The 26,434-nt window shown below is 39.1% G+C and overlaps 1 protein-coding gene across 3 annotated transcripts in view; it reads left to right on the plus strand.

Moving 5' to 3' along the window:
* Positions 1-26,434, plus strand: part of cyfip1 (cytoplasmic FMR1 interacting protein 1) — a 104,839-nt gene that overhangs the window by 22,297 nt on the left and 56,108 nt on the right. For all 3 annotated transcript variants that reach the window (XM_052025983.1, XM_052025984.1, XM_052025985.1), the window contains 8 exons: positions 5,235-5,358; positions 7,203-7,292; positions 9,409-9,486; positions 10,380-10,481; positions 11,765-11,946; positions 13,756-13,852; positions 15,103-15,231; positions 23,747-23,851. In XM_052025983.1, the coding sequence (XP_051881943.1) occupies positions 5,235-5,358; positions 7,203-7,292; positions 9,409-9,486; positions 10,380-10,481; positions 11,765-11,946; positions 13,756-13,852; positions 15,103-15,231; positions 23,747-23,851 (907 nt within the window). The remainder of the gene's footprint in view (positions 1-5,234; positions 5,359-7,202; positions 7,293-9,408; positions 9,487-10,379; positions 10,482-11,764; positions 11,947-13,755; positions 13,853-15,102; positions 15,232-23,746; positions 23,852-26,434) is intronic.

Genomic DNA, 26,434 nt, shown 5'->3' on the forward strand with positions numbered 1-26,434 from the left:
ATAAATCAAGATGTTTTCAATTGAATTCCCAAGTCATTAGCCTTCTTTGAAGTGTGCCTAAATGTTAGTGTCTGAATAGTTTCATTTAACAAGTTTCCCAGGGCTTTAGTTTTTGTTTTAATTACTCATCTGCTCTCTGCCCTCCTCTCAAATGACCTTCCTCTCATTTGTACATGTCTCATCTACACTGACTTTCTTTCTCCAAAGATACTACCTGACCTCTGGAGTGTTTCTGGCACTTTGTTTGTGTAGAGATGAGAGAATTGAATGCAGTAAGCATTCAGTGACTCATAAGTCAGCAAAACTTGCTGCAACTGATTTATCAATGGATCATGATTGCAAGTATACATTTCAATTGTGAGTGAAGTCTTTTGAATCATTGTCCTGCTGTGCTATCTTTAGGCAAAGTTAATTCCCCACACTTTGTGATTGAGAGGTAATCTCACTGAAACCTAAGCATTTCAATGAGATTACATTTTCCTCCTGGTTTGGAAGTCCAGAAGTGGAGAATGATGTGGGTGGTAGTGTCACAGTTTCAGAATAAGAGGTCAACCATTTAGGTTGAGATGAAAAACTTCTTCAGTCAAAGGGTTGCACTCTTTGGAAGTACTTAACCCAGAGGGTGTGAATGCTGAATTATTGAGCACAATCAAAATTGTGATCAGTAAATTTTTGGAATCAAAGACAATTAGTAAATTGGTTTATTATTGTCATGTGTATCGAGGTACAGTGGAAAACTTTGTTTTACAAGCCATTCATACAGATCATTTCATTGAGGTAGTAAAGGGAAAACAATAACAGAATGCAGAATAAGGTGTTATAGTTACAGAGAGAGTGCAGTGCAGACAATAAGGTGCAAGGCCATAACAAGGTAGATTGTGAGGTCAAGAGTCCATTTTATCATACTAGTCAAGGACAGCTTCTATCCCACTGTTATAAGATTATTGTTCAATAGTCTTATAACAGCAGGATAGAAGCCGTCCTTGAGTTTGGTGGTATGTGTTTCAGTTTTTTGTATATTTTGCCCAATGGAAGGGGGAAGAAGAGAGAATGTTCAGAGTGAGTGGGGTTTTTGATTATACTGGCTGTTTCACTGAGTCAACGAGAAGAGGAGGCTGGTTTCTGTGATGCGCTGAGCTCTGCAGTTTCTTGCGGTCTCGTGCAGAGCAGTTGGCGTACCGAGCCATGATGAATCTGGATAGGATTCTTTCTGTGGTGCATCGATAAAGATTGATGGGGGATCAAAGGGGACATGCCAAATTTCTTTTGCTTCCTGAAGATGTAGAGGCACTTGTGAGCTTTCTTGGCTGTGGTGTCTACGTGGTGGGACCAGGACAGGCTATTGGTGATGTTCGCACCCAGGAACAGGCATCATACCTGAAAATGGTGTAGAGGTAGAATGCTATGAATGAAGGAATAGGTTTGAAGAGCTAAATGGCCTGCTTTTGCTCCTCCTTATGTTGGACTTTTGACCACAGGTGAGATCATTGGATTTTCAAATATTAGTAGTATAGTATATAGTAATATAATATAGTACAGGAAAGTCGCGCAGAAATAAAAATCTTAAATTATAGATTACATGCAAAGAGCTGAATGGCTTGCTCTTTCTTTTCCTTATGTTCTAGTGAAGCTCAAGTTTCATTAGGTGTAAAGTACTTTATGCCGCCCTGAAAAAAAGGGCAAAAGGCTGATAAGATGAGATATCTTTATTAGTCATGTGTACATAGAAACACACAGTGAAATACATCTTTTGCATAGAGTGTTCTGGGGGCAGCCTGCAAGTGTCACCACGCTTCCAGTACCAACATAGCATGCCCTCAACTTCCTACCTATACTTCTTTGGAAAGTGGGAGGAAACCCACGCAGACACAGGGAGAACATACAAACTCCTTGCATAGGGAGAACGTACAAACTCCTTACAAACAGCGGCCAGAATTGAACCCTAAGTTTTCATTTAATAAAGGTGTTCGTGGGATAGAGTCAATCCCAGTCAAATTTAAAAAAATCCATTGTTTATAATTGACAGTTTGGAGGTTGTGGTTAATTTACTAGCTGATGCAGGTATCCTTGTTGATCAGTGCTTTAAACGGTAAGAATTCCTGTTTATATGAACAGCTTGTTTTGCTCAGATAAATTCTAAGTGTGTTGAGATAGTGAGAAGGAATTTGTTGTGAATCGTTGCAGTGCAGAGAAAATGCCCTCTACTTGTCAATAGAATTTAAATTTCTTATTTTCAAATTCGTACATTACCCTACCTTTTTTGTATCTCTGCATTCTTCTACAGTCCTCTAAGATATCGGCACTCCTGACTTCTCTTATCTCCAATTTTAATTGTTGTATCACCAAAACCTTCAGATGCTAAGACCCTAAGTTTTGGATTTCCTTCCCTAGATTTCTCCAACTCTTTTTTTTCTTAAGACCGATCTTTAAAACTTCAGGCATCTAATTTTTATGTAAACCATTATTAGACACTGTATAGCAATTGACACTAGGAGTGTATATAAGTGTAAGTTATTAAAGAATGGCATTGTCATGAAAGTTTAAGTGGAGAGAAACTAAAAGTGAACTTTATAAACATTTTATGTTTGATGACTTTTTAAAGTATTAAATATATTCCACAGTTAATGCTTCTGTTTATTGCAGAGCTATAATGTATATTCTTTTACTCTATTTGCCCCTCAAAAAAAATACTAATGCGGAGCATCTAATGGAAGATGTGAGTGTTTATAATTCCTGATGAATGGTTAACTAAGGGAAGATAACAAAAATAGAAATCTATATGGTGGTTTGTGCCTGCTCTACTTTTCCATAAGATTATAGCCAATACTATGGGAAGTTCACACTGCCCAGTCCCTATATCCCTTGAATCCCAAATGTCCAAAAATCTGTCAGTCTCAGCCTTGAATATACTTAATGATGAATATTCACAACCCTCCTGAGGTAGAGGATTCCAAAGGTTTAGAACTCTGTGCACAGGGACTTTCTCCTTGTCTCAATTCTAAATGGCCAGCCACCTATCCTGAGCCTAAGCACTCTAATTCTACTATTGGCAGCTATGCTAGCGACACCTCTCAGAATCTTGTGCATTTCAATAAAATTGTATTTCATTTACAAGGACCAAAGCTGGAAACTGTCCTTCACGTGAAGTTTCACCAAAGTCCTGTACGATCTCAGTAAGATGTTGCTTGTATTTGTAGCTCAGCACCTTTGCAATTAAGTTCACTTGCCTTCCTAATTGTTTGCTGTATCTGCATATTTACTTTATGTAGCTTGTGAATTAGCACAACAGGATCACCCATACACCATTGTATACCAGTTTCTCTCTGTTTCGAAGTATAGTTTTATTTCCTCTTCCATCTACCAAAGTCCTTAAACTCACATTTTCAGCATACTTCAGCTGCTATTTTGCCCACTCACTTAATCTGCCCTTGTCAGTTTGCAGACTGTGTCCTTCTCACATCTCACTTGTCTTCCTAACTTTGTATCATCAGAAACTTAGACACGTTGCATTCTCTTGTCATTAAAATAATTTGTGAATATCATAACACTGTCATCAATATTGAACATGCATGGAATCATTGTCACCAATGTAATATTAGCAGTACTCTGTTAGCCTCCCCACCCTGGTAATTCATCATCTTTGAAATAAAAGACAAAAGCTGCTCGTTAACTTAACAGCTTCTAAATTTATCAGTTCTGTTGACACTGATAAATGCTTTGTGTTTTGGTTTTGTGCCTCAGAATGTCAGGCCTCCCCAATTAAGTACTCAGTGTTGTAATTTCCTCCAAGGCATCCATTATCCAATCTGAATTGTCTAACAGAATTCTAAATGCAGTGTTTTTTTTTAATCAGTTGACCATGCACATCAATTTCTGTTGACATGGGTCTGACTCACCACATTGCTAAAAATAAAGCTAGAAAGACAATTGTGAAATTTCAGAATGCTACTTGTATTTAAAATCCATAATGTAAATGTAATTTTCTATAAATAGTGTTCCTGATTTAGTTTTTTGAGTAAAATCAGCAGGAAATGATGCTGCATGATTAAAGATAATTTTGACTTGGCATTATCCTTTCTTTAGAATACAACTTCCAGCTGAATACATAGTGACTTTAATGCATTTTGTAAGCACAGTGAGTTTACTCTTCTAATGATGCACATGTTTTGTTTTTGAAAGGCTAAATTAAGTGTGAATGGTAGAATGGAACATGTATGTACATATATGCAAGTAATAGGCTCGAGTGGTATAAAATTGATCCATAGTTATAGTGAATTACAGAATTTTTGCTGCTTCAATTTTCTTAAGGAGAGATTCTGACTAATTAGTTTGAATTTTTTGAAGACAACAAAGCATATTGATGAGGACAGTGTTGCTGATGTGATCTATATGAACTTCACTGAGGCCTTTAACGAAGTTCCCTTTGGGAAACTTATTTAAAAGACTAAAGTCTGTGGGATCCGAGGCAAATTAGCCAACTGGATCCAAAATTGACTTGGTAATAGGAGGCAGAGGGTGATGGTGGAAGTTTGTTGTTGTGATTAGGGGCCTGTGACCAGTAGTGTACCATAGGGATTGGTGCTGGACCCTTACTCTTTGTTATATATACCTTAATGACTTGGACATGAATGTAGGAGTTATAATTAATTCGCTGATGACACAAAAGTTGGTATCATTAGCACCCTCACACCCTTCCTTTAGAAGGAGATTTATGAGAACATTTTCTGAGATAAGAGACCGGTTATAAAATAGATTAGAGAGGTGGGACTACTTTCTTTAGCAAAGGCTGAGGGGAAATTTAATAGAAGTGTATAAAATGATGAGGGGTGGAGAGTTTACGGTCACAAGTATAAACCAAAGGGAAGAGAACCAAGAATGACATGAGGAAAAACTTTGTATGTTGTGTGTGATTGGAAACTAGAATGCACTGATATGCAGGTGCTTTGGGGGGAGGTTCTGTTGTGACTTTCAAGGTGGGATTGGATAACTATACAGTCGAGACCATTTTACAAGTCTACAAAGAAAAGGTTGGCTGGGCACAGAACGAGGGAGACATTGGGATCGTGATAGGTGGAATTTTGGTATCCTGTGCTGTGACCATTCAATGATTGTATGAATTCCTTTTAATGACTGTATTTGGGAATAAAGGTCACTTTCGTGGATTTGTCATTGCAGGACAAGTAACATGAATTAGTATACAGCATAATTTTCTATTTAATTATTTTTCCATTCAGAGGAACCATGACTGCACAAGTGACCTTGGAAGATGCCTTATCCAATGTTGATCTTTTGGAAGACCTACCATTGCCAGACCAGCAGCCTTGTATCGAACCACCACCTTCATCACTATTATACCAAGTAAGATGAATTTGAAATTTTTATTATTCTTGGTTGGTTTGTTCAAATTCAATCCAGTGCTTTCTGCATTAAATCACTATCCATGGGACTGAAGTAAAACAAGTCAGAATGATACAGTTGGTGAGTGGAAGAAAGTCAACAGGGATTCTCCTGTCATTAAGTATTTGGATCCATGCCATATCTGGGAGGGCAGTTTTGCAATGATAAACACTTTAAATGTATTCCCTAGATTCTAGGGTTGTTTTCTGTAGCCTGGATTAAATTTAGAAAGTAGTAAACTGTGGACCAGTTTGCCTAACATCAACTGATGGAATCATGCTGGGATCCTTTATTATGATTGTGATATCACAGCCCGTAGAAAATTATATTATTACAAGGTGGAATCTGCACTGATTAATAAAAAAAAATTCTCATGATTTTTTTTGGAGGATGTAACACAGGGATGGGAAAAAGAAACCAGTGCATCGTCTGTATTTTCAGAAGGCATTTAATTCAAGTTACAATACAGAAGGTTGCTTTATTACATAAGGATTGGTGCTATGTCTTCAATGATTTACAATTTATATGAATGACTTAGATGAAGGAATGAAGTATAATATATACAGTTTACTGACCACAGAGCTACATGGGAAAGTAAGATATACTGACTTGGTGTTTGTAAAGAAAAGAGATGACTTGAATGGGTGTGGGTGAGTTGGCAGATGAGAGAAAGTGTAGGAATGTTAGTTTACTTTTAGTGGGAAGATTAGGAAAAGCAGAACTTCCAGAATTTTAGCTCACATCACATGGCCTCCTTCATCTTGCTCACCATTCAGTCAGATAATGGTCAAACCTTTTAGTTTTAGTTCATACTTCATTTGATCCCTGTATTGCTCAGTTCCCTTAGTGTCCCAACAACTTGTCAATCTAAGTCTTAAATGTGCTCTGGGTAAAGATTTCCAAGGAATATCAATACTCTGGGTAAGGGAATTTCTCCTTGTTTCATTCTGATCGATTTTGTACCTTTACCCTAAAACTCTAGCCTCTAAGTCTTAACACTAATTTTGCTAATCCATCGAAGAATTTCATTTGTTTCAGTGAAAATGCTGCTTATTGTTCTAAACATTATTTAGTATAGGTTCAGTCCAATGTTCTCGTTATAAGGGGTAGTCACCACAACCCAATAAACTGCCACCTCCTAAAAGATATCTCTTTAGGTATAGAGACCAAAGCTACATGGGCTTCCAAGTGTGATGTCACCAAAACCCTGTACAATTGCTTCTAGATTTCCTTACACTTGTACTGAATACTTTCCTGTCCATTTAAAACACCTGAATCTAACTTTATCCATTTTCTATAGCAACACCTCCACCTTACAGATTTACTGGCAATATTTGGGAGTTTCTCGCCAATAAAATAAAATGTTGACCAATTCTTTATACAAAAAAACCTGCTGAAAATCATTCCTCATAGCTGAGGAATGGCTCTTAAAATATGTTCTCTGGGGTTATAGGTATTCATCAAACCAGATCAAGGGAAGACATGGGTGGGACATTGAGATGAAATTGGGAGTACAAGTCCTTGGTGACATCAAGCTATGAGCTTAAAAATATAAATTGAATCTGAGAAATTATTAAAGTTTGCATCTGTGCAAGAACAAAGACACCCTTCACTGTTGTTCTGTGCTGGCAAATGTATCTTATCTCTACTGCAGCAACTGACAGTTTTAATTAGTGCCAACTGTATTAGCACATAGCACCTGAGGGAATGAAGCAGCTTTTTTAGAGCTCAGTGAGATCAAATTTTTCTTTGATAAATTTGAAGTAATTTCTGCTGGTTGAGACTAACCTATTTTCTTTCTCCAGCCAAATTTCAACACGAACTTTGAAGACAGAAATGCATTTGTTACGGGTATTGCCAGATACATTGAACAAGCAACAGTTCATTCTAGCATGGTAATGTAGATCTCTGGTAACAGAATTTGTTCATCTTTATTGATGTACCGTGGCTCCAGGTCTTGATTTATAACAATATAAAATTATGTTTGCATCTTATTTCTCTCAAATTTGCTACATGTTTATATTACAGATAACTCATTACTCACACAACAGCAGAATTCTGGGTCTGGAGCAGATCAAAATATGTAGAATTACATCTTTGAGGGTGGACTAGTAGTTGCCATTTGTAGGTAAATCAGTTTTGGAGTAATGGAAACTTTCAAGGATGAGATTGAGTTAATAAGTTCTCATGAAGACTAGAGGGTGAGACCACCAATCTAGAACCCTATGAAGAATAAGGTGTATAGAAAGCAAGAAGAGACCAAAGAAAGGAAACTTCTGTCTTGTACCCAAGGCACAATCCCACAGAAAGCCTAGAAGAATATAGAAATCTGGGAATGACATTCTTGGGCGCACTTAACAAATTCTTCCAGTCTAAGCTCTTGGCACTATGACAATCCCACTCAATTATTGGGAAAGTTAAAACGGTTAAGACACAGGAGGAAAAGTGTGAAGCACCGATGGGATAAACTGAGTAAAAGAGGGTGTTGGGGTTTTAGCATCTTTAAAAGAGAATAACATGATTGACCCTCCCTGCTTTCTCCTCAAAGTTCGGTGAGGGCAGTGCATTTATTATATTCTACATGGCTTTTAGTGAGGCTTTTGTCAGGTCCTACATGGCAGGCTGGTTAAACGTTGTAAACTTCAGGGACCGAAGGAAGAGGAGTAAATTGGATCCAAAATTGTCACAGTTGCAGGAAATCTTTTCCTTTTCATAGTAAAATTTAATTATTTAAACTTAAATGTGGAGGCATGATAAAGAAGTTTGCAGATACAAAAATTAGCAATGTGGTTGACTATGAGGATGAAAACTTAGACTCCAGAAAGATGGATGCTCTGGTCAGTTGGGCAGAAAAGGTAAAAGCATTAGAAAGATGATGAGCAATCAATTTTTTCATCTAGAGGGTGGTAGGTGTCTGGAATGTACTATATGAAAGAATATTAAGAGCCAGAAACCCTCATTACACTTTTAAAAAAAAAAGTATAGGAGTACAGATCCAAGTCTAAAAGCTGAGATTATGCAGGGTTGGTCTTTATCAAAAAAATGCAAATGTAATGGCTAAAAGTCCTTCTTTTTCTCATGACTGATCCATGATCCTCTTCTATCTAATGTCTGTTAGTGAATATCCTCCATATAAGTAGCAGTCTGTGCTTATCCTGTTCTTATTCCCATTCTCTTGAACTGTCAATCTAAGGTTTTCTTAAATATTAGCATGATTTTCTTTCCTTCTATCCAAGCTAAGCATGTACTACAGCCGTACAGCTATCTGTAAATATTCAGTTTTCCAAAATGTACTAAACTTAATCTTGTTGTTGCTATTATTGTAGGTGCATCAATCATTACATTCAGTTTGCGCCTATCAACCCTTCTCCATCTCTTCCTAATTTTACATTCCTCTTGCTCCATTCCCTCTTAATTTTCTCCCCTGGTTTGAATTTCAGCTACATTTTGAGACTACAGAAGTAGCAGTTTGGTTCAATGGTCTCTCATCTGAATTGGGTTTAAACATTTAATCTAAATGGACATTTCAGTTTACTCCTGTTTCATATTGCTGGCAAATCTTTTTTTTAGATCTTTGCCTGTTTGGATGGCCTATAAAAGAAAATCCTTTGCACTATTTGAAGAGCAGCTTCTCTTACTATCCCAGCCAACATTTGCCTCCTAATGTTTTATCATTTGTTTCTTGTGTTATCTGTTTTGTTCAAATTTGACAGAGCATTGACAGCACTTTAAAAAGTAGCTCAGAGACTGCAATGCTCATGACTTTCCTGAGCGTGGGGAAAAGCTATTTAATGAAAATATTTCCATTTTTTTTTAAAGAGGGTACGGTAAGAAAACTTGCATTTCAAAGTGTAACTTTCAGTTATGAATATAATTGTTTCTAGAACAGCATTTTTAAAATGTATTTGTTAGCTGGTACAATTTGAAAACCAAATTGTATTAACTATGCACTTTGCACAGCTTGTGATTTATAGAGTTTGTGCTCAACACTGACTTTTTTTTTGTTTTCAGAATGAAATGTTGGAGGAGGGTCAAGAATATGCTGTTATGCTGTATACTTGGAGAAGCTGTTCAAGAGCCATTCCTCAGGTATTGAACATTGATTTATTCCAGCTCATTTTAAGAAGTGTGCACTAATTCCATTTTATATTGCAAGACCTTTGGAAATGAGGTCTATTCCCTCTATTAGTGATTATGGTTGGAGAGCAATTGATGTCTGTGAGCATTTGGTTTTTAGCTTAAATACCTATTTTGTTTTTAAATGATTGTTATGTTTCAATCATTTGTCAACTGACTTCCTCTTTTGAGCTCTTTTTTTTTCTTGTGCGAGGCCTTCTGGGTTAGTAGGCAATAAACTTTAAATGTAGCCAAGATGCCACAGGAACTTTTAAATGTTGTCATTGGAACGTGTCTTTTGACAGCTGATCATATTTTTTTCATTTGTGGTAATTATTTTCCCTCTTTTTGTCTTTCAACTCCAATATTGCATTCACATAATATTTTAATCTGATAAATAATTCAATGCAATAAAACTATGATAACCTGCTATCTGATTGTTTAGAAGTCCCAATGATTTGGCATCTCACTCACTGGTGATCTTTCCCAGGCTCCTTATAAACTCACAGAGGCTCCATTCCCATGCTTCTTACAAGCTCTGCAGGTTTTGTGTCGTATACTCTCTTTAAACTTGCCTGGTTCACTGAAAAAAATTATTATATGACTGTATAACATCTTTATTAAAAAAAAAGTTTATTAAAATATTAATGGGAGTAACATCCGGTGATCCAGAAAATCTGCCAGTCCAGCACCACCATAGTCCTGAGGGTACCAGATTATTGGGGTTTTACTGGATCTCTATTTTCAATAAAAGTTGAGCGTAATTTGCCATGGTTTTTATTTTACCCTCCTGAACTGGCCATTTGAGCAGGCAAACTGTGTGGTATAATAAATTGGATTCACAATCATGATTTTTTTTATCACAGGTTAAGTGCAATGAACAGCCTAATAGAGTTGAAATTTATGAAAAGACAGTGGAAGTTCTTGAACCAGAAGTCACAAAACTAATGAACTTCATGTATTTCCAGGTAAGCAAACAAAAGTTATTATGAATGCTTTCTAATTTGGCCATCCTTTGCTTATCTGTGGAGAATAATTATCAAGTCCACTCATTGCAATATTGAATTAATTAGATGGTATCAGTGTTTTTGCCTCCAACTCTGGAATCCTTTCCCAATCCGTCACATTCGTGTTTATTTTCTTTTGTCTCTTCTTTTGCTTTACTTTCCTTTTTCCTTCAACTGCCTGATTAGTCTTGCTCCAATCTCCCAAGTTAACCTTAATTTCCTATGCATATCTCCTTTTCCTTTCCATGTACTTTCCAAAATTTGAGATGACTCAGTAGAACTTTATTAATGAATCATGCCAAACACTTGTGCAGCATAGCACTATGCAGTCTCTGGTGTCCAGTCACAACATGTGAACCTTGGTGAGGAAATGGAAATGGTTTCTCCTATTTGTCCTACTGTGGTTGCTTTTATACTTCTGGTGTAATTTTCTATTGCATGCAGCACTATTGGATATCTTATAACTACCCAGTCATTTGAGCTAGTGCCAAATAGATGCTATTTTATATGACATGTTTTAAAATGGCACGGTGCCATTTCATACTATACTGTTACTTTCTTTTACTATTTTTCCTGAGCCATAATTTTGTTATAAACAGCCATTGTATCCTTTTTTTTTAGCAGACTTTTGACTTTTATAAAGGAGGTGAACCCCTGGCCTTGCAATAAAATTGCTGTGATGTGAAAGTATAATTTTTAAAAACTAGTCTTCAGTTCTGTTTCTTTGCCCTAAACTTGAATCTTTCTCGTGATCCAGAAGATCTTTATTATATTTTTATCATATTTTTATTGTTACGGATTTCACAATTACATTGTTCGCAGCTTCATTGAGAGGAAGAGTGAGACTTTCTGAAAATATTAAGTAAACAGAGAACATAAGAAAAAAGGAGCTGGAGTAGGCTACCTGCCCCCTCAAGCCTGCCCTACCATTTAATATGATCTTGGCTGATCTGTCCCAGGCCTCCTCTGTGCCAGGTCCCCATAACCCTTAATCTCCCGATCTTTCAAAAATTTATTTTCCTTTACTTTACATCCTTCTAATGATGTAGCCTCCACAGCTCTCTGGGATAGAGATTTCTACTACCCTCTGTGAGAAGAAGTTTCTCAGTTTTAAATCACCATCATCTTGAAAGCAGTTTTGATATGATGTAAACATTTAATCATATTGACCTCAGCTTTGCAACAACTGGAGATGCTTTAAAACTTAATTTAACCCATAAATTTATCTGGTTTTTATTCAACAGCGCAATGCAATTGACCGGTTTTGTAACGAGATGAAACGACTTTGTCATGCAGAGAGGAGGAGAGACTTTGTTTCAGAAGCTTACCTTCTCACACTGGGCAAATTCATTAACATGTTTGCAGTCTTGGATGAGTTGAAAAACATGAAATGTAGTGTGAAAAATGATCACTCGGCATACAAACGGTGAGACTTTGTTTTGTAATCTTTACTTATAAACTTGGATAACTGCAATCAAAAACATGGGTGAATTATTCTTTTATTTTAATTTTCTCAATTGCTGTGACAGATTTAATTGAACTGTTACTATATTTAGTACTAACTGTAGAAGTAATTAAGACAAATGATTTAGACAGCATGATCAACTATAATCATTGCGTTATGTTTAGAGGAGGAAGTTACTGGAAATGGGTTATGTTAGTTTCGCTGTTTTCTTCAGTTACACTAACTGCAAATAGATTTTCTGGCATCGAGCAGCAATAGTGAGAATATTAATCCATGGACTTATTTTATAGTTTTGAATTCAGTAAGGTCTGTGTCAACTGAAACAGAGTGTATTTAAGCAGTGACACACTTGTTTAATTCCTAACTAGTTAAAGGACTACCTATGCTCTGAAAAGAAGCAGTAAAAACCTGATAACTTAAAATTGGAAGAAAAAAATGATTCTGTTTCAAATTACATTTAATGGTATTTATTACGTTTAATACATAAAAGTCAATTGCATAACAAATTCATTTACTTCATCTGAAGAAACTATGATAGTTCAAAAAGTTTTTCATTGTCCCTGAAATTTGGAAAAATATTACCAACAATTTCCAAACAAACATTTTGTTGGAAATTTGGAAGTCTCAATGATATTAAATAATCTTGCATGCTGTTAACTAAATTTGACTTCAGTCACTGTGCTCCCACATTATAAATGTATTGGCATGCTGCACAAAGATAGATTTGACTTGGCCAAATAGCAGAGCATCTGCTTCACATTGATATGCTTTCAGTAGTAATGTTCACACTTCAATGCATAGAACAGTACAGCACAGGAACAGGCCCTTCGGCCCATGATGTCTGCGCCAAAAGGGATGCCGATTCTCTTCAGCCTGTACATGATCCATATCCTTCCATCCCATGCATATTCATATGTCTAACAGCCTCTTAAATGCCACTATCATATCTGCTTGCACCATTGCCTCTGGCAGCGCATTCCAGACACCTACCGCTCTGTTTTTAAAACAAAACATGTGCCCTGCACATCTCCTTTTAAACTTCTCTCTCTCTCCCCTACCACTCTATCCCAGCATTTCCCCCCCCCCCCCCCCAACCCCCAACTTAAATGAATGTCCTCTAGTATTTGACATTTCTACCCTGGGAGAAAGATTCTGATTGTCTACCCTATTGATGCCTGTCATAATCTTATGAACTCTTATCAGGTCTCCCCTCAGCCTCCGACGCTCCAGAGAAAATAACTCAAGTTTGTCTAACCTCCCATGATAGCACATGGCCTCTAATTTAGGCAGGATCCTGTTAAACCTCTTCTGCACCCTTTCCAAAGCCTCCACATCCTTCCTGTAATGGGGCAACCAGAATTTCGCACAATACTTCAAATGTGGCCTAACCAAAGTTTTATAGAGCTGCAATATGACTTCCTTCATCTTATACTCAATGCCCTGACCAATGAAGGCAACGTGCTGTTTTTACCACCCTATCTACTTGTGTGGCCACTTTCAGTGAGCTATGGACTTGGGACCCCAAGATCCCTCTGTACATCAACTTATTGTCATTATAGACTGGAATTTCACTGGAGAGAGGTACCGAACCATTTTGTTAAAATTAATCATGATTGGGTAATTCCAGTTTCTTAAATGATAGTAACGCATAGATTCAGTGTTAAGAAATTTGGAGGGGGGGAGTGCATGTAATATTGTAATAGTTTTTAGTATGTATAATATTGAACTTGTAATCATTGAATTGATCATTGAAATTAAACTTCGTTTCAGAGCTGCTCAGTTTCTTCGTAAAATGTCAGACCCACAATCTATACAAGAATCTCAAAATCTCTCCATGTTTCTTGCAAATCACAACAAAATTACTCAGGTAAATGTGACCCATAGTTTTACTTCTGTTGAGCCTCAAGAGGGACCCATTGAGTTATTTCAGTGACTCTCTCTGAATACACCAATTAAATGCAATGGTTATTTAAAAATTATATGGATCAAAACTTTTTTTTAATGGTAATGTATAAATAGTTTGTACACAAATCCATTCCAGGATTTGAACATGTAGATCTAGACTGTTTCAGCATAGTTCTGAAGGACCCCGCTGTATATTTGGGTGTTCATCTTTCAGATATGACACCAAGCCGTGGCTTTGACACCCTGTTCAAGTTGATGTATAAAATCCTAGCTCCTTTTTAAATAAATGCTTTCCAGCATTCATTCTTTAACCAGCACATGAACTCATTGGTGTTTGTGGAACTTCATGAATTGGTTGCCAGATATGCCACAATAATTCTGGTCTTTCAAGGTCGTTTACATGGATGTAAGTGCTATGGGACATTCATGGAATGTGAAGGACACTGACTTTGTTGCTTAACTGACCTAATGTGTATAGTTTTGAAGAGCTGTAATTGACACATTACAGACATAAGTGGGATGAGTTTTATCTTTGTTTAACTGGCCAGTCACTGCAAACTAACAAGATTTGGTGGATTAATGACTTGTTTCACTGTATTTGTTGGAAATGAGCTCTGCCTATTGATGTTGAAGGGGACAGTTTGAGGAAATTACACTTTTTGTCATTTGATTTTCAGATATTAATGTCTTCTTGAATTATGTTCTTAAATACACAAGGTAATGAGATGTTAGGAAGATCTCAGATTTTAGTTTTGCCGAGTTCCCTTTCTAGCCTGGGGTGCTGTATTAATGATGAATGCTTCCAGACCAGGAAGGTAGGGAAAATTAATTTGAAGTTCACAACTTGAATCCTTGGCAACCCAGCCTTGAAAGTGCTTGAATATGTATGTCTCCTTCCAGAAACAGAATCAGGTTTATTATCACTGATGTATGTCATGAAATTTGTTGTTTTGTGGCAGCAGTACAGTGCAAGATATAAAGACCTCTTTGTCTCCAAAAGTGGAATGACCTTTTGGATGCCAAGACAGTAAGATTATCTACTGCATTGGGTGCACTTATAGCTCATTAATACCTAGCAAAAATGATAAGGCAAGAAACTAATTGTGCAGAGTGGAGCACTTTATTATTTTATATTGTAGTAGACTTGTTATCTGAAGTACAAGCTGTTGTTTTGTACAATAAATTTCTTATTAATATGTGTTCTCTTTCCAGTCACTCCAACAGCAGCTTGAAGTCATTCCAGGCTATGAGGAGCTCCTTGCTGACATTGTAAATATTTGTATTGATTACTATGAGAACAGAATGTACCTTACTCCTGGTGAGAAGCACATGCTGTTGAAGGTATATGTTCCTTTCTAAATTGTTTTTTTTTACATAGATTACACAGAGTATATAACTGGAATTACATGTCACTCATTAGCTTATAATGGTTTGTGCTGCCTTGTACTGTTACTGAGCAAATGGTAAGATAATTTACCCTCAAATTTTGGTTGGTGATACAGTGCTTGAACTTTAATAGTGTGTTGGAACAGCCTGAAAATAGCTGGTAGGAGTGTTCACTTTTATTGGTATTGGTTTATTATTGTCACTTGTACTGAGGTACAGTGAAAAGCTTGTCTTACAAACTAATTGTACAGGTGAATTCATTACACAGTGCAGTTACATTGAGTTAGTACAGAGTGCATTGATGTAGTACAGGTATAAACAATAACAGTACAGAGTAAAGTGTCACAGCTACAGAGAAAATGCAGTGCAATAAGGTGCAAGGTCACAAGGTAGATCGTGAGGTCATAGTCCATCTCATCATATAAGGGAACCATTCAATAGTCTTATCACAGTGGGGTAGAAGCTGTCCCTAAGTCTGGTGTACATGCCCTCAGGCTCCTGTATCTTCTATCCGATGGAAGAGGAGAGAAGAGAGAAGGGTGGGTGGGGTCTTTGATTATGCTGGCTGCTACACCAAGCAAACAAGAGGTAAAGACAGAGTCCAAGGAGGGGAGGCTGGTGTCCGTGATGCGCTGGGCTGTGTCCAAAACTCTCTGCAGTTTCTTGCGGACCTGGGCAAAGCAGTTGCCATACCAACCCGTGATACATCCAGATAGGATGCTTTCTATGGTGCTTCGGTAAAAGTTGGTGAGAGTCAAAGGGGACAAACCAAATTTCTTTAGCCTCCTGAGGAAGTAGAGGTGCTGGTGAGCTTTCTTGGCCGTGGCATCTATGTGATTTGACCAGGACAGGCTGTTGGTGATGTTCACTCCCAGGAACTTGAAGCTCTCAACCCTCTCGACCTCAGCACCACTGATGTAGACAGGTGCCTGTACATCACCCCCTTTCCTGAAGTCAATGACCAGAAGAAAGTAAAATTTATCAGACTAGAAGGAAATGTACTGGCACAGTGGAGCTTCAACACCATCCATCCCTGCTTTCCAAGACAGATGCTTCAGGAAATGGAATGTAATAAACATATTCAGCTGAAGATGTTAATTATTTAGTTTCTGTGGGTGGGTTGGAGATTATTGGAGCTCTTGAGTGGAAGAAATTGGGAGGGAGTCTGAGCCCAACATCAATAAATTTGGCTGCAGCAGATTGCAGCAAGTTGATTTTTTTCACAAGACAAGGGAGCAGAAGCAGGCCATTCGGCCCATCGAGTCTGCTCCAAGGAAAGGGAAATAGAAATGAGAAATGGGGGAAGAAGAAGAAAAAACTATTCTAATCCCAATTTCCGGCCTTATCCCCATATCCCTTGATATCCTGACTATTTAGATATCTATCTATCTCCTCCTTGAACACCCCCACTGATCTGGCCTCCACTGCTGTACGTGGCAAGGAGTTCCGCAAATTCACCACCCTCTGACTAAAGAAATTTTTCCTCATCTCTGTTTTGAAACTGTACCCTCTAATTCTAAGATTGTGCCCTCTGGTCCTGGACTCACCCACCAAGGGAAACAGCCTAGCCACATTTACTCTGTCCTTTCCTATCAATATTTTAAATGTCGCTATGAGGTCCCCTCTCATTCTTCTGTACTCCAGTGAGTACAGTCCAAGAGCCGACAAACGCTCCTCATACGCAAGCCCTTTCATTCCTGGAATCATCCTCGTAAATCTCCTCTGAACCCTCTCCAACGTCAACACATCCTTCCTAAAATGTGGGGCCCAAAACTGCGCACAATATTCCAAATGAGGCCTCACTAGTGCCCCGTGGAGCCTCATCAACACTTCCTTACTTTTATACACTATACCTCTCAAAATGAATGCCAACATAGCATTCGCTTTCTTTACCACCGATCCGACCTGGTGGTTAACCTTTAAGGTATCCTGCACGAGTACCCCCAAGTCCCTTTGTACTTCCGTGCTTTGGATTTTCTCTCCTCCTAGATAATAATCTGCCCGCTTATTTCTGCTTCCAAAGTGTACAACTGCACATTTCCCTACATTGAATCTCATCTGCCATTTCCTTGCCCATTCTCCTAAACTGTCTAGGTCCCTCTGCAACCTTCCTATCTCTTCAATACTCCCTACTTCTCCCCCTATCTTGGTGTCATCCGCAAACTTAGCCACGAAACCATTTATTCCATCATCCAAATCGTTAATGTACAAGGTAAAAAGGAGCGGTCCCAACACTGACCCCTGCGGCACACCACTAGTAACCGGTAACCAACCAGAACGAGATCCTTTTATTTCCACTCTTTGCTTCCTGTCAACCAGCCAATGCTCCACCCGTTCTGTTATCCTACCCGTAATTCCATGACCTCTCATCTTATTAATCAGTCTCTTGTGAGGCACCTTATCAAAGGCCTTTTGAAAGTCTAAATACACAACATCTACTGCCTCTCCCTTATCCACCTTACCTGTGATTTCTTCAAAAAACTCCAATAGGTTGGTCAGGCAGGATCTTCCCTTCACAAAACCATGTTGGCTAGGACCTATCTTGCCTTGTGCCTCTAGGTATTCTGTAACCCCGTCTTTGAGGATAGATTCCAATAATTTTCCCACCACTGATGTCAGACTAATAGGTCTGTAATTTCCTTTATGCTGCCTCCCACCTTTCTTATACAACAGAACTACATTTGCGACCCTCCAGTCCTCCGGAACCACGCCGGAATCTATCGATTTCTGGAAAATTATCTCCAATGCCTCTGCTATCTCTAAAGCCACCTCCTTCAGAACCCGGGGATGCACCTCATCCGGTCCGGGAGACTTATCAGTGTTTAGCCCATTTAGTTTTCCTAGCACCACCTTCTCCCTAGTAATCTTAACTGAACTCGATTCCATTTCGTGAGACTCCTGACTAACCGGCACATTGCTGATGTCCTCCACAGTGAAGACCGATGCAAAATATTCATTCAATTCCTCTGCCATCTCTCTATCGTCCATTATAATAGCTCCTGCACCGTTATCAATTGGTCCTATATCAACCCATGTCTCTCTTTTACACCTTATGTATTTAAAAAAACTCTTAGTATCCTTTCGAATGTTATCCGCCAACTTCCTTTCATAATTCATCTTTTCTTTCCTAATGACCTTCTTAGTTTCTCTCTGCAGGTTTTTAAAAGCTTCCCAGTCTTCTGTTTTCCCACTAATTTTTGCTTCTTTGTACGCCGCCCCTTTTGCTTTTGTTTTAGCCTTCACCTCTCTCGTTATCCACATTTGTGCCTTTTTTCCATTCAAAACCTTTTTTCTTGGAATATATCTATCCTGCAATTTCCTTATTTCCTGTAGAAATTCCTTCCATTTCTCCTCTGCCGTCCCTCCAGCCAGCTTACTCTTCCAATCAATTAGGGCCAACTCCTCTCTCATACCATTGTAATTTCCTTTGTTCCACCGAAATATCGATACACCAGTTATCAGTTTCTCCTTCTCAAACTTGAAACTGAACTCAATCATATTGTGATCACTGGTTCCCAGTGGTTCCTTTACCTTTAGTTCCCTAATCACCTCGGGTTCATTACACAGCACCCAATCCAAAACAGCCGATCCCCTGGTGGGCTCTTCAACAAGTTGCTCTAGAAAAATGTCCCTTAGACATTCCACAAACTCCCTCTCCTGAGTACTACCGCCATTCTGGATTTCCCAGTCCACCTTCAAGTTAAAATCCCCCATAATTATCTCCACTCTGGCATGCTTTTTCTATCTCAAACTGCAACTTATCGTCCACTTTCTGACTGCTATTAGGGGGCCTATATATGACTGCTACTATTGTCCTTTTACCCTTGCTATTTCTTAGCTCCACCCACAAGGATTCCACCTCCTCTGACCCAATATCCTTCCTTTCTATTGATTTTATATCACTACTAACCACACCTCCCCCTCTGCCTACCCGCCTATCCTTCCTATACACTGCGTACCCCTGGACATTCAGTTCCCAGTCACATCCATCATAAAGCCATGACTCGGTGATTGCCACAATGTCGTATTTGTTAACCTGTAGTTGTGCCACTAGGTCATCTACTTTATTCCTAATGCTATGTGCATTTAAATATAGTATGTTTAGTCTGGTATCTGCTATTAATTTTGTTGAACTTCTAGTGTTCAGCAGATTATCCTGGCTTTCCACCTGTCTATCCTTCTTACCATCTTCACTACATACTACCTTAGACATGTTCCTATATACCTCATCCCCTATCCTAACATCCTGTATCCTAACATCCTGACTTGTTGTACTTCTATTATTCAGCAAATTATCCTGACTTCTCCCCTGCCTGTCCTTCTTGCCATCCTCATTGGACTTGTTTCTATAAACTCCCTCCTTTACCTTAGCATCTTGTAACCTAACATCCTGGTTTCCATCCCCCTGCCAGATCAGTTTAAACCCTCCCCTACAACTAAATCGAACATTCCCGCCAAGATATTGGAACCTCTGGAGTTTAGGTGCAACCCATCCTTAGTGAATAGGTCATGCCTCCCCCAAAAAAGGTCCCAATTATCCAAAAATCTGAAGCCCTGCCCCCTGCACCAGTCACTCAGCCACTTATTCATCTGCCAGAGCTTTCTATTCTTCCTATCATTGACACGTGGCACAGGTAGTAATCCTGAGATTACTACCCTTGAGGTCCTACTTCTCAACCTTCTCCCCAATGCCTTGTATTCCTCCTTCAGGACCTCTTCTCTTTTTCTACCTATGTCATTGGTACCTACATGTACCAAGACTTCTAGCTGCTCACCCCTCCCCCTCAGAATATTCTGGACCCGGTCCGTGATATCCCGTACCCTGGCACCAGGGAGGCAACACACCATCCGAGACTCATTGTCGCTATCGCAGAATCTGCTATCCGTACCCCTTACTATAGAATCCCCAATAACCATTGCATTTCGCTTCCTCCGCTGGACTACAGTACCAGGCACGGAGTCAAGGTCCCGGTTGCTGAGGTCTTCCTCTATCAGGTCATCCTCTCCAACCGAATCTAAAATGAGATATCGGTTTTTGAGGGGGACCGCCACAGAGGTGCTGTCTACAAACTCTTTATAACTCCTATCTGTTTCCTGCTCGCTCTCCCTAACTAACCGAAGGTCATCGAGCTGCAACTCCAGACTCAATCCGTTCCTTGAGGAGCCGCATCTGGGTGCACTTTGCGCAGATGTTGTTATCGGGGAGTCTGCTAGTCTCCCAGGGTCCCCACATCTGACACTCCAAACATAAGACCAACCCTAGATGCATCTTGCTGAATACCACTGAGTTCAACAAATAAACTAATAACTTACCCCCTCTCTATTAGTCTCGCCTCTTTCCCGATCTTGCCGAAGCCCGTTGAGCCAAAGCCTAACCCACTCTGCTCCCCCGCACTCAGCTGCCCGCTAGATATGTTGGTCTGCTATTTAAGTCGCCTGTGCGCTTCCGAGTGACGTCACGCGCCTGCGCAGTCACTCGCCGCTATCCCGAACGCGAGAAAGAAAAAAAAATCGCTCCTTGTTAATTTCCGGCACTCTCCATTCTCTGGTCGCTGGAAAGAAAAACTGAAGGTAACCCTCCGACTTTTAAATCGCCCGCGCGCTTCCGAGTGACGTCACGCGCCTGCGCAGTCACTCGCCGCTATCCTGAACGCTAGAAAGAAAAAGAAAATCGCTCCTCGTTAATTTCCGGCACTCTCCGCTCTCTGGTCGCTGGAAAGAAAAACTGAAGGTAACCCTCCAACTTTTAAATCACCCGCGCGCTTCCGAGTTTTTATGATGTTGCTTAGTGTGTTGGAGAAAAAGAAAAGAGGAAGGGAATGTTTCAGACTTGGATGGTATTGGACTGATTTTATTTTCAGTCTAGGATTAGTAGAAGGCTGTGCTTCCAGTCGTGATTCAGCTTGGAGTATCAGTATTTGTGGGAAAACAGGTTCCCGACTTTCAATTTAACTTAGGGATGGGAAACCTAATTTTATTTCTCCTTTTTATTTGTTTGAGGAGCATTATTATTTGTGCTCACATCTCTGAGCATCTGTTCAGTGACAAATGTAACTGCTGTTCTTATAGATGGTCATTTTCTGCTGATTGAGAAAGTGTGGGAGATAGTTCTCTTTGGTGTAGAGTTCCACCTTTGGTTTATTGAGTGGAAGAAAAGCAATGTGCATGTTCTTCTCAGCTTATGAGCTCCTGACGTGTACAGTTAGTACATATGAGCAAACACTTGGGAGACTGGCAAGATGACTACAGGTATCTTCTGCTGTGTGGGAACTTGATTCATAGCCACATTTCCAACTTGCAAACGGTTTGGGTTACAAACATTTCTCAGGAACAGAACCCTGCTGTAACCTGGGGAGAATCTGTATCAATGACCTAAGATTTATGATCCAAGGAAGTCAACTTGCGTTACTTGCCAGCTAGGACATCATTTTGGTGTGAGGAGATGAGCATAGAATTATCAAATAAATGTTTGAGTTCTGTTCAAGCACCACTTTGTACTTGAGGATAGATCTGATGGTGGCTTATACAATCCAGGGCTCCAAAGGTTAAGTAGAGGGGAGGGAAATGTCTTATTTCTTTTTCCATGCTGTGTTACAGAAAGATGCTATATGTGTTGGGAGGTTTGGTGTACTAATTGCTAAATCTTGGGAATTGAGAATTGGTAGTATATATGCTAGATACTGAACTTCTGCATCAAATGGAGTTAAATGGATATATCTAAGTGCTGCTTAATTGTGAACTCTTGGATGTAAATTGTTTGTGAAAATTGAAATCTAAATTTCTGCATTTTCTTTTACTATTGTTGGATGAGCCAAAAGAAAAAAAATAGGTCTGTTTTCCCCCTCCGTTTTTTTCCCCTTATCCCACTGGCCCTATCACCCCTTCGCTTACCCTCCCCCACCCTCTCGATCTGTCCATCACCCACACATTCCTCTGGTTTTCCTCCTCGCCTCTTTCCCTTTATTCCATGGTCCACTGTCCTCTCCTTTTAAATTCCATCTTCTTCAGCCCTTTGTCACTTCCACCTATCACCTCCCATCTTCTTGCATCATTCCCACTCTTCCCCTCCCTTACCTGCCTATCACCCCCCGCCAGCCTGGATCCACCAATCACCTGCCAGCTCTTGCTCCACCCCTTCCCCCCACCTTTTCATTCTGGCTATCTCCCCTCTTTCCAGCCCTGATGAAGGGTCTTGACCCGAAATGTAGACTGTCCATTTCCCTCCATAGATGCTGCCTGATCCCCTGAGTTCCTTTATCATTTTGTGCGTGAATCCTTTATATGGGTTGTTTGGTTTCACATTGTTTATGTATATATGCATTGGATGGCAAAAGTGGCCACACTGGGTACTGTAGATAAATATTCACACATTTTAAACACATTCTGAGAGGACATGAACTGCCCCACTCAGTGCTGTTTATAACAGTTTGATTCCAAGCTAGAACAGTTTGCTGAATTTCACGTTTTCTCTGTAGTGCATTCTCGATGCTACTGAGTTGCTACATGCTGCTGTAAGTTCTCAAATCTTGTAGCATTGAGGGCAGTAAGGTACAAGAGGTGATTGTACCTTATTGTTGTGGCATCAGTGTAAATTTAGTATTGCAAGTTGACTTCAGATCATCCTGGACATTATGTGTGTAAGTATTTCTACCCACATCCTCAAACTGGTCGGAAAGCAGAATTGAGCTTAGGGCATTGTCTCAGTGTCTTCCTATCATTCAGTAGGATAGCCAGTAATTTTAAACTAGCAGACAGAGGTATATGGGTCACATCCTTCCTTTGTTAATGATAAAAGCAATAAACATCCACAGTTACTTCCTAGTCTCTGTTGTTTTGTTTTGCACAAAATTCTCCAGTACTTGGTTTGATGGACTGCCCTTCCAGATCTGGTCCTTGTCAATTGCTCTGACCCAGGTGAACTAATTCTCCCCTCTTGTGACCAGTGTAGTACAACAGCATCTTTACTTTTGGCTCGTCTGGTTCATTACCTTAGTCAGTTCAGTCCAGAATGTAAATACTGCCCTCATTTCATCCATTCCTTTGGTAACTGTCTGCACACACCCAGATTTTGACTCAGCTGGAAGGGACCACGTGGCATTTGGTATTCCGATGCAGGGATAGTGTCCAGGTTTCTTAATTTCATTAAACAGAAGTTGTGACAAAATGTTTCATTATCTTTTTATCATTCATTCACTAAGATGCTGGTTATTTCAATGTGCAAGCAAAGACAGATTTCTTCAGAAAAGAATGTGTTGTGGAAAACAGCATTGCTTATAGTGAACTATCTCTATGAAGCCAAGCAGCCTTTGGAAGCTTCTACTCTGAAACAACGTATGAACAATCCAGAGCACAGTTGGTCATGTGCTATAATTAAACTGCTAGCGAGCATCATTACATAAGTTACATAAGTTTTAATTTTTTTTGAAAATACTATTATTTTGTACCGAAAGTTTGAAATAACATTTTACAGGTGATGGGCTTTGGTCTGTACCTCATGGATGGAAGTGTAAGCAACATATACAAATTGGATGCCAAGAAACGAATAAACTTGAACAAGGTTGACAAATTTTTCAAGGTAAGGTATTTTTCAAGGTATTTTCTCTTGAACTAATGAGAACAGCAACAATGGTTTCACCTTATAGTAGCACAATTGCATCTGTTTTTTCTAGGTACACAAATATATTTTTTGTATTGCATCTTTCTTTAATTATACTTAACTGATTACAAGAAGTCTTGAGTTTTTCTTTCATGTTGAGTAAAAACATGCATATTAAAAGGTTAGACGCTGCATCCTGAAAAGCTAGTTGTCCAAAATATTAAAATTTATTGGGAAGAAAAAAGGTAGGAAAACATTGACTGTCATTGATGTGCTGCATTTGCATCTTATTTTAAAGTAAATCAATAGTGCATTGAAATGTAGGAAAATAGAGATTTTTACAGTTGCTCTTTGTAAAATGAAGTCATTGGTTAGAAATCCAGGAAAAGGCCTTTTTAAGTTAATGGCTTTCTGTATTATACCTACTTTGAAAAGCATGACTGTACTTGTTAAGTGCCAAGGAACCAAAAGTCCATTTTTTTTTACAGTGCAACCGACTTTGCATCTAGATTTATCAGTTATCAGATAGATGAATGGACAGCTAGCATCTTTTCCCCTGGGGGGTAATGGCCAATACTAGAGTTCACCCATTTAAGCTATGTGGAGGAAAGTTCAGGGGAGATGTCAGAGGTAGGTTTTTTTTACACAGAGTATTGGGTGCCAGGAATGCACTGCCGAGGGTGATGGTAGGGGTCGATATGATAGGGTCATTAAAGAGACTATTAGATAGGCACATGGATGAAAGAAACTAGAGATGGGAGGTGAAGCAGAAAGGGGGATAGATTGAATGTGGGTAAGGTTTATATAGGTCAGCACAACATTGTAGGCCAAAGGGCCTGTACTGTGCCGTACTGTTCTATGTTCTTCCCACTAAGATAGTAGCTACTGTTTTCCTCTACTGTTTACTTTAATCATAATAGCTGCACAATGTCCAGAGAAAGATAGTTGCAGGAAGGACAAAAGTGCAATAAATTTATCATGTGGTTGCTTGGGCACATGAGAGCTTGTGAAACTATACTGGGTTGAATTGGAGAGCTCATGTCCTTGCCAGGCTTCAGCAGGCCTAATTTTCAGCATTTAATACTTTATTCTTGAGATAAAGTGTGCATAAAGGATGTTTTCAGCTGAGAACAGTGTGGTATGGAATGTTTGCAGCTCCTAATCTGTATCCTCTTTGGACTTGATGAGTTGAAGCTAAACAGTAAAGAAAAAAATTATGTTCCTGATAGAAATCACTTAAATGCTTAAGACCCAATTTTATTTTTTGTGTGCATTGGTTTAAGTTTATCAATGTCAGCATTTACCTGAAGTTCTCAGCTGAGTCTTATGGCATTAGTAGTGATTAGGCATTATTTAAGTATAGTTGCGAAGCAGTCTCACTAATTTGTATGCTAACAGGGAAGTTGGTTAGGATCCAGTAAATCAGGTTGAGGTTTTTAAGAGCAGTAGGTATTTATGGGTTGGTGGGACAAGGCGCTCCAATGGACCAGGTTACAAAAGAAATTGAGAAATTAGGTAACCCTGAGTGCACATATGTGCCCAGTTAATCATTTTCCAAGGCCTTGCTTCTAGAAATTGGAAAAGCTGATTACCTAGGTGAGTAGTGCTTTGAGCCACACTTCTTTTCGTGCTATGCTTCCTGCCACCCACCCCCCAACAATGCTTGTATTCTGTCAGTTAGCCTTGGATAACTAGGAACAAATGCTTTTATTGATCGAAACACTCTTGGGAGAAGGAATTGTTTGTCTATTCACAATGCAATGAACATTGAAATAAAAACACAAAATGCTGGAAGCACTCCACATGTCAAGCAGCATCTGTGGAAAGTTAATATCTTATGTCAAAACCCCTTTTCAGAACTGAGAAGGTGAGAGAACAAAGTAAATTTAAGTTGTCAAGAATGAAGGGTGGAGGGTGAGTACTATGAGGACAATATATTTTCATAGGGTGAAGCTGTCCTTGTTTATGAAGCTGTATGGTTGATAATGGGGCATTTAGAGAGAGGAAAAAACAAAAAGGACACATTTAAGCTGTGGGAAGTGCATTGGAGCTGTTGCGGAAATCTGCAACCAAAAGGAAAATGCTCTAAGTGCCCAACAGATCAATTTGTGTCTGAAGAGAGGAAAAACTGAGTTGATCTTATTGATGGATAACTTTACAGCAGAACAAACCATTTCTGATATTTGGAGAAAACAAGATATCTGAAATTGTTGAATTCAGTTTTGAATCCTAAAGGCTGTAACGTACCCAAACAAAAACTGAGTTGCTGTTTCTCAAACTAGCCTTGGGCCTCCTTGGTACAGTGCAAGAGGACACAGTTGCCTGTCACTTTAATTCCCTATCCAATTCCTCCTTTGACGTGTCCATATGTGAAAGTCACATTGAGGACAAAATTGACCTTGATCATGGTGTCTTCCATAGCCAACTAACCATTTGAAAATGTCTAAGCTTGCAAATAACCAATACGCTTTTGGCCTTGGTTTTAGAGAGGTGTGTCCAGAATTTTTAAAGCTAGTGATTTTCAGAATTTTTTTTTCATGTGATACTAAAATGTGACCACAT

This window comes from Pristis pectinata, chromosome 11 (assembly GCF_009764475.1).
Source record: "Pristis pectinata isolate sPriPec2 chromosome 11, sPriPec2.1.pri, whole genome shotgun sequence".
In the NCBI taxonomy this organism is placed as follows: Eukaryota; Metazoa; Chordata; class Chondrichthyes; order Rhinopristiformes; family Pristidae; genus Pristis; species Pristis pectinata.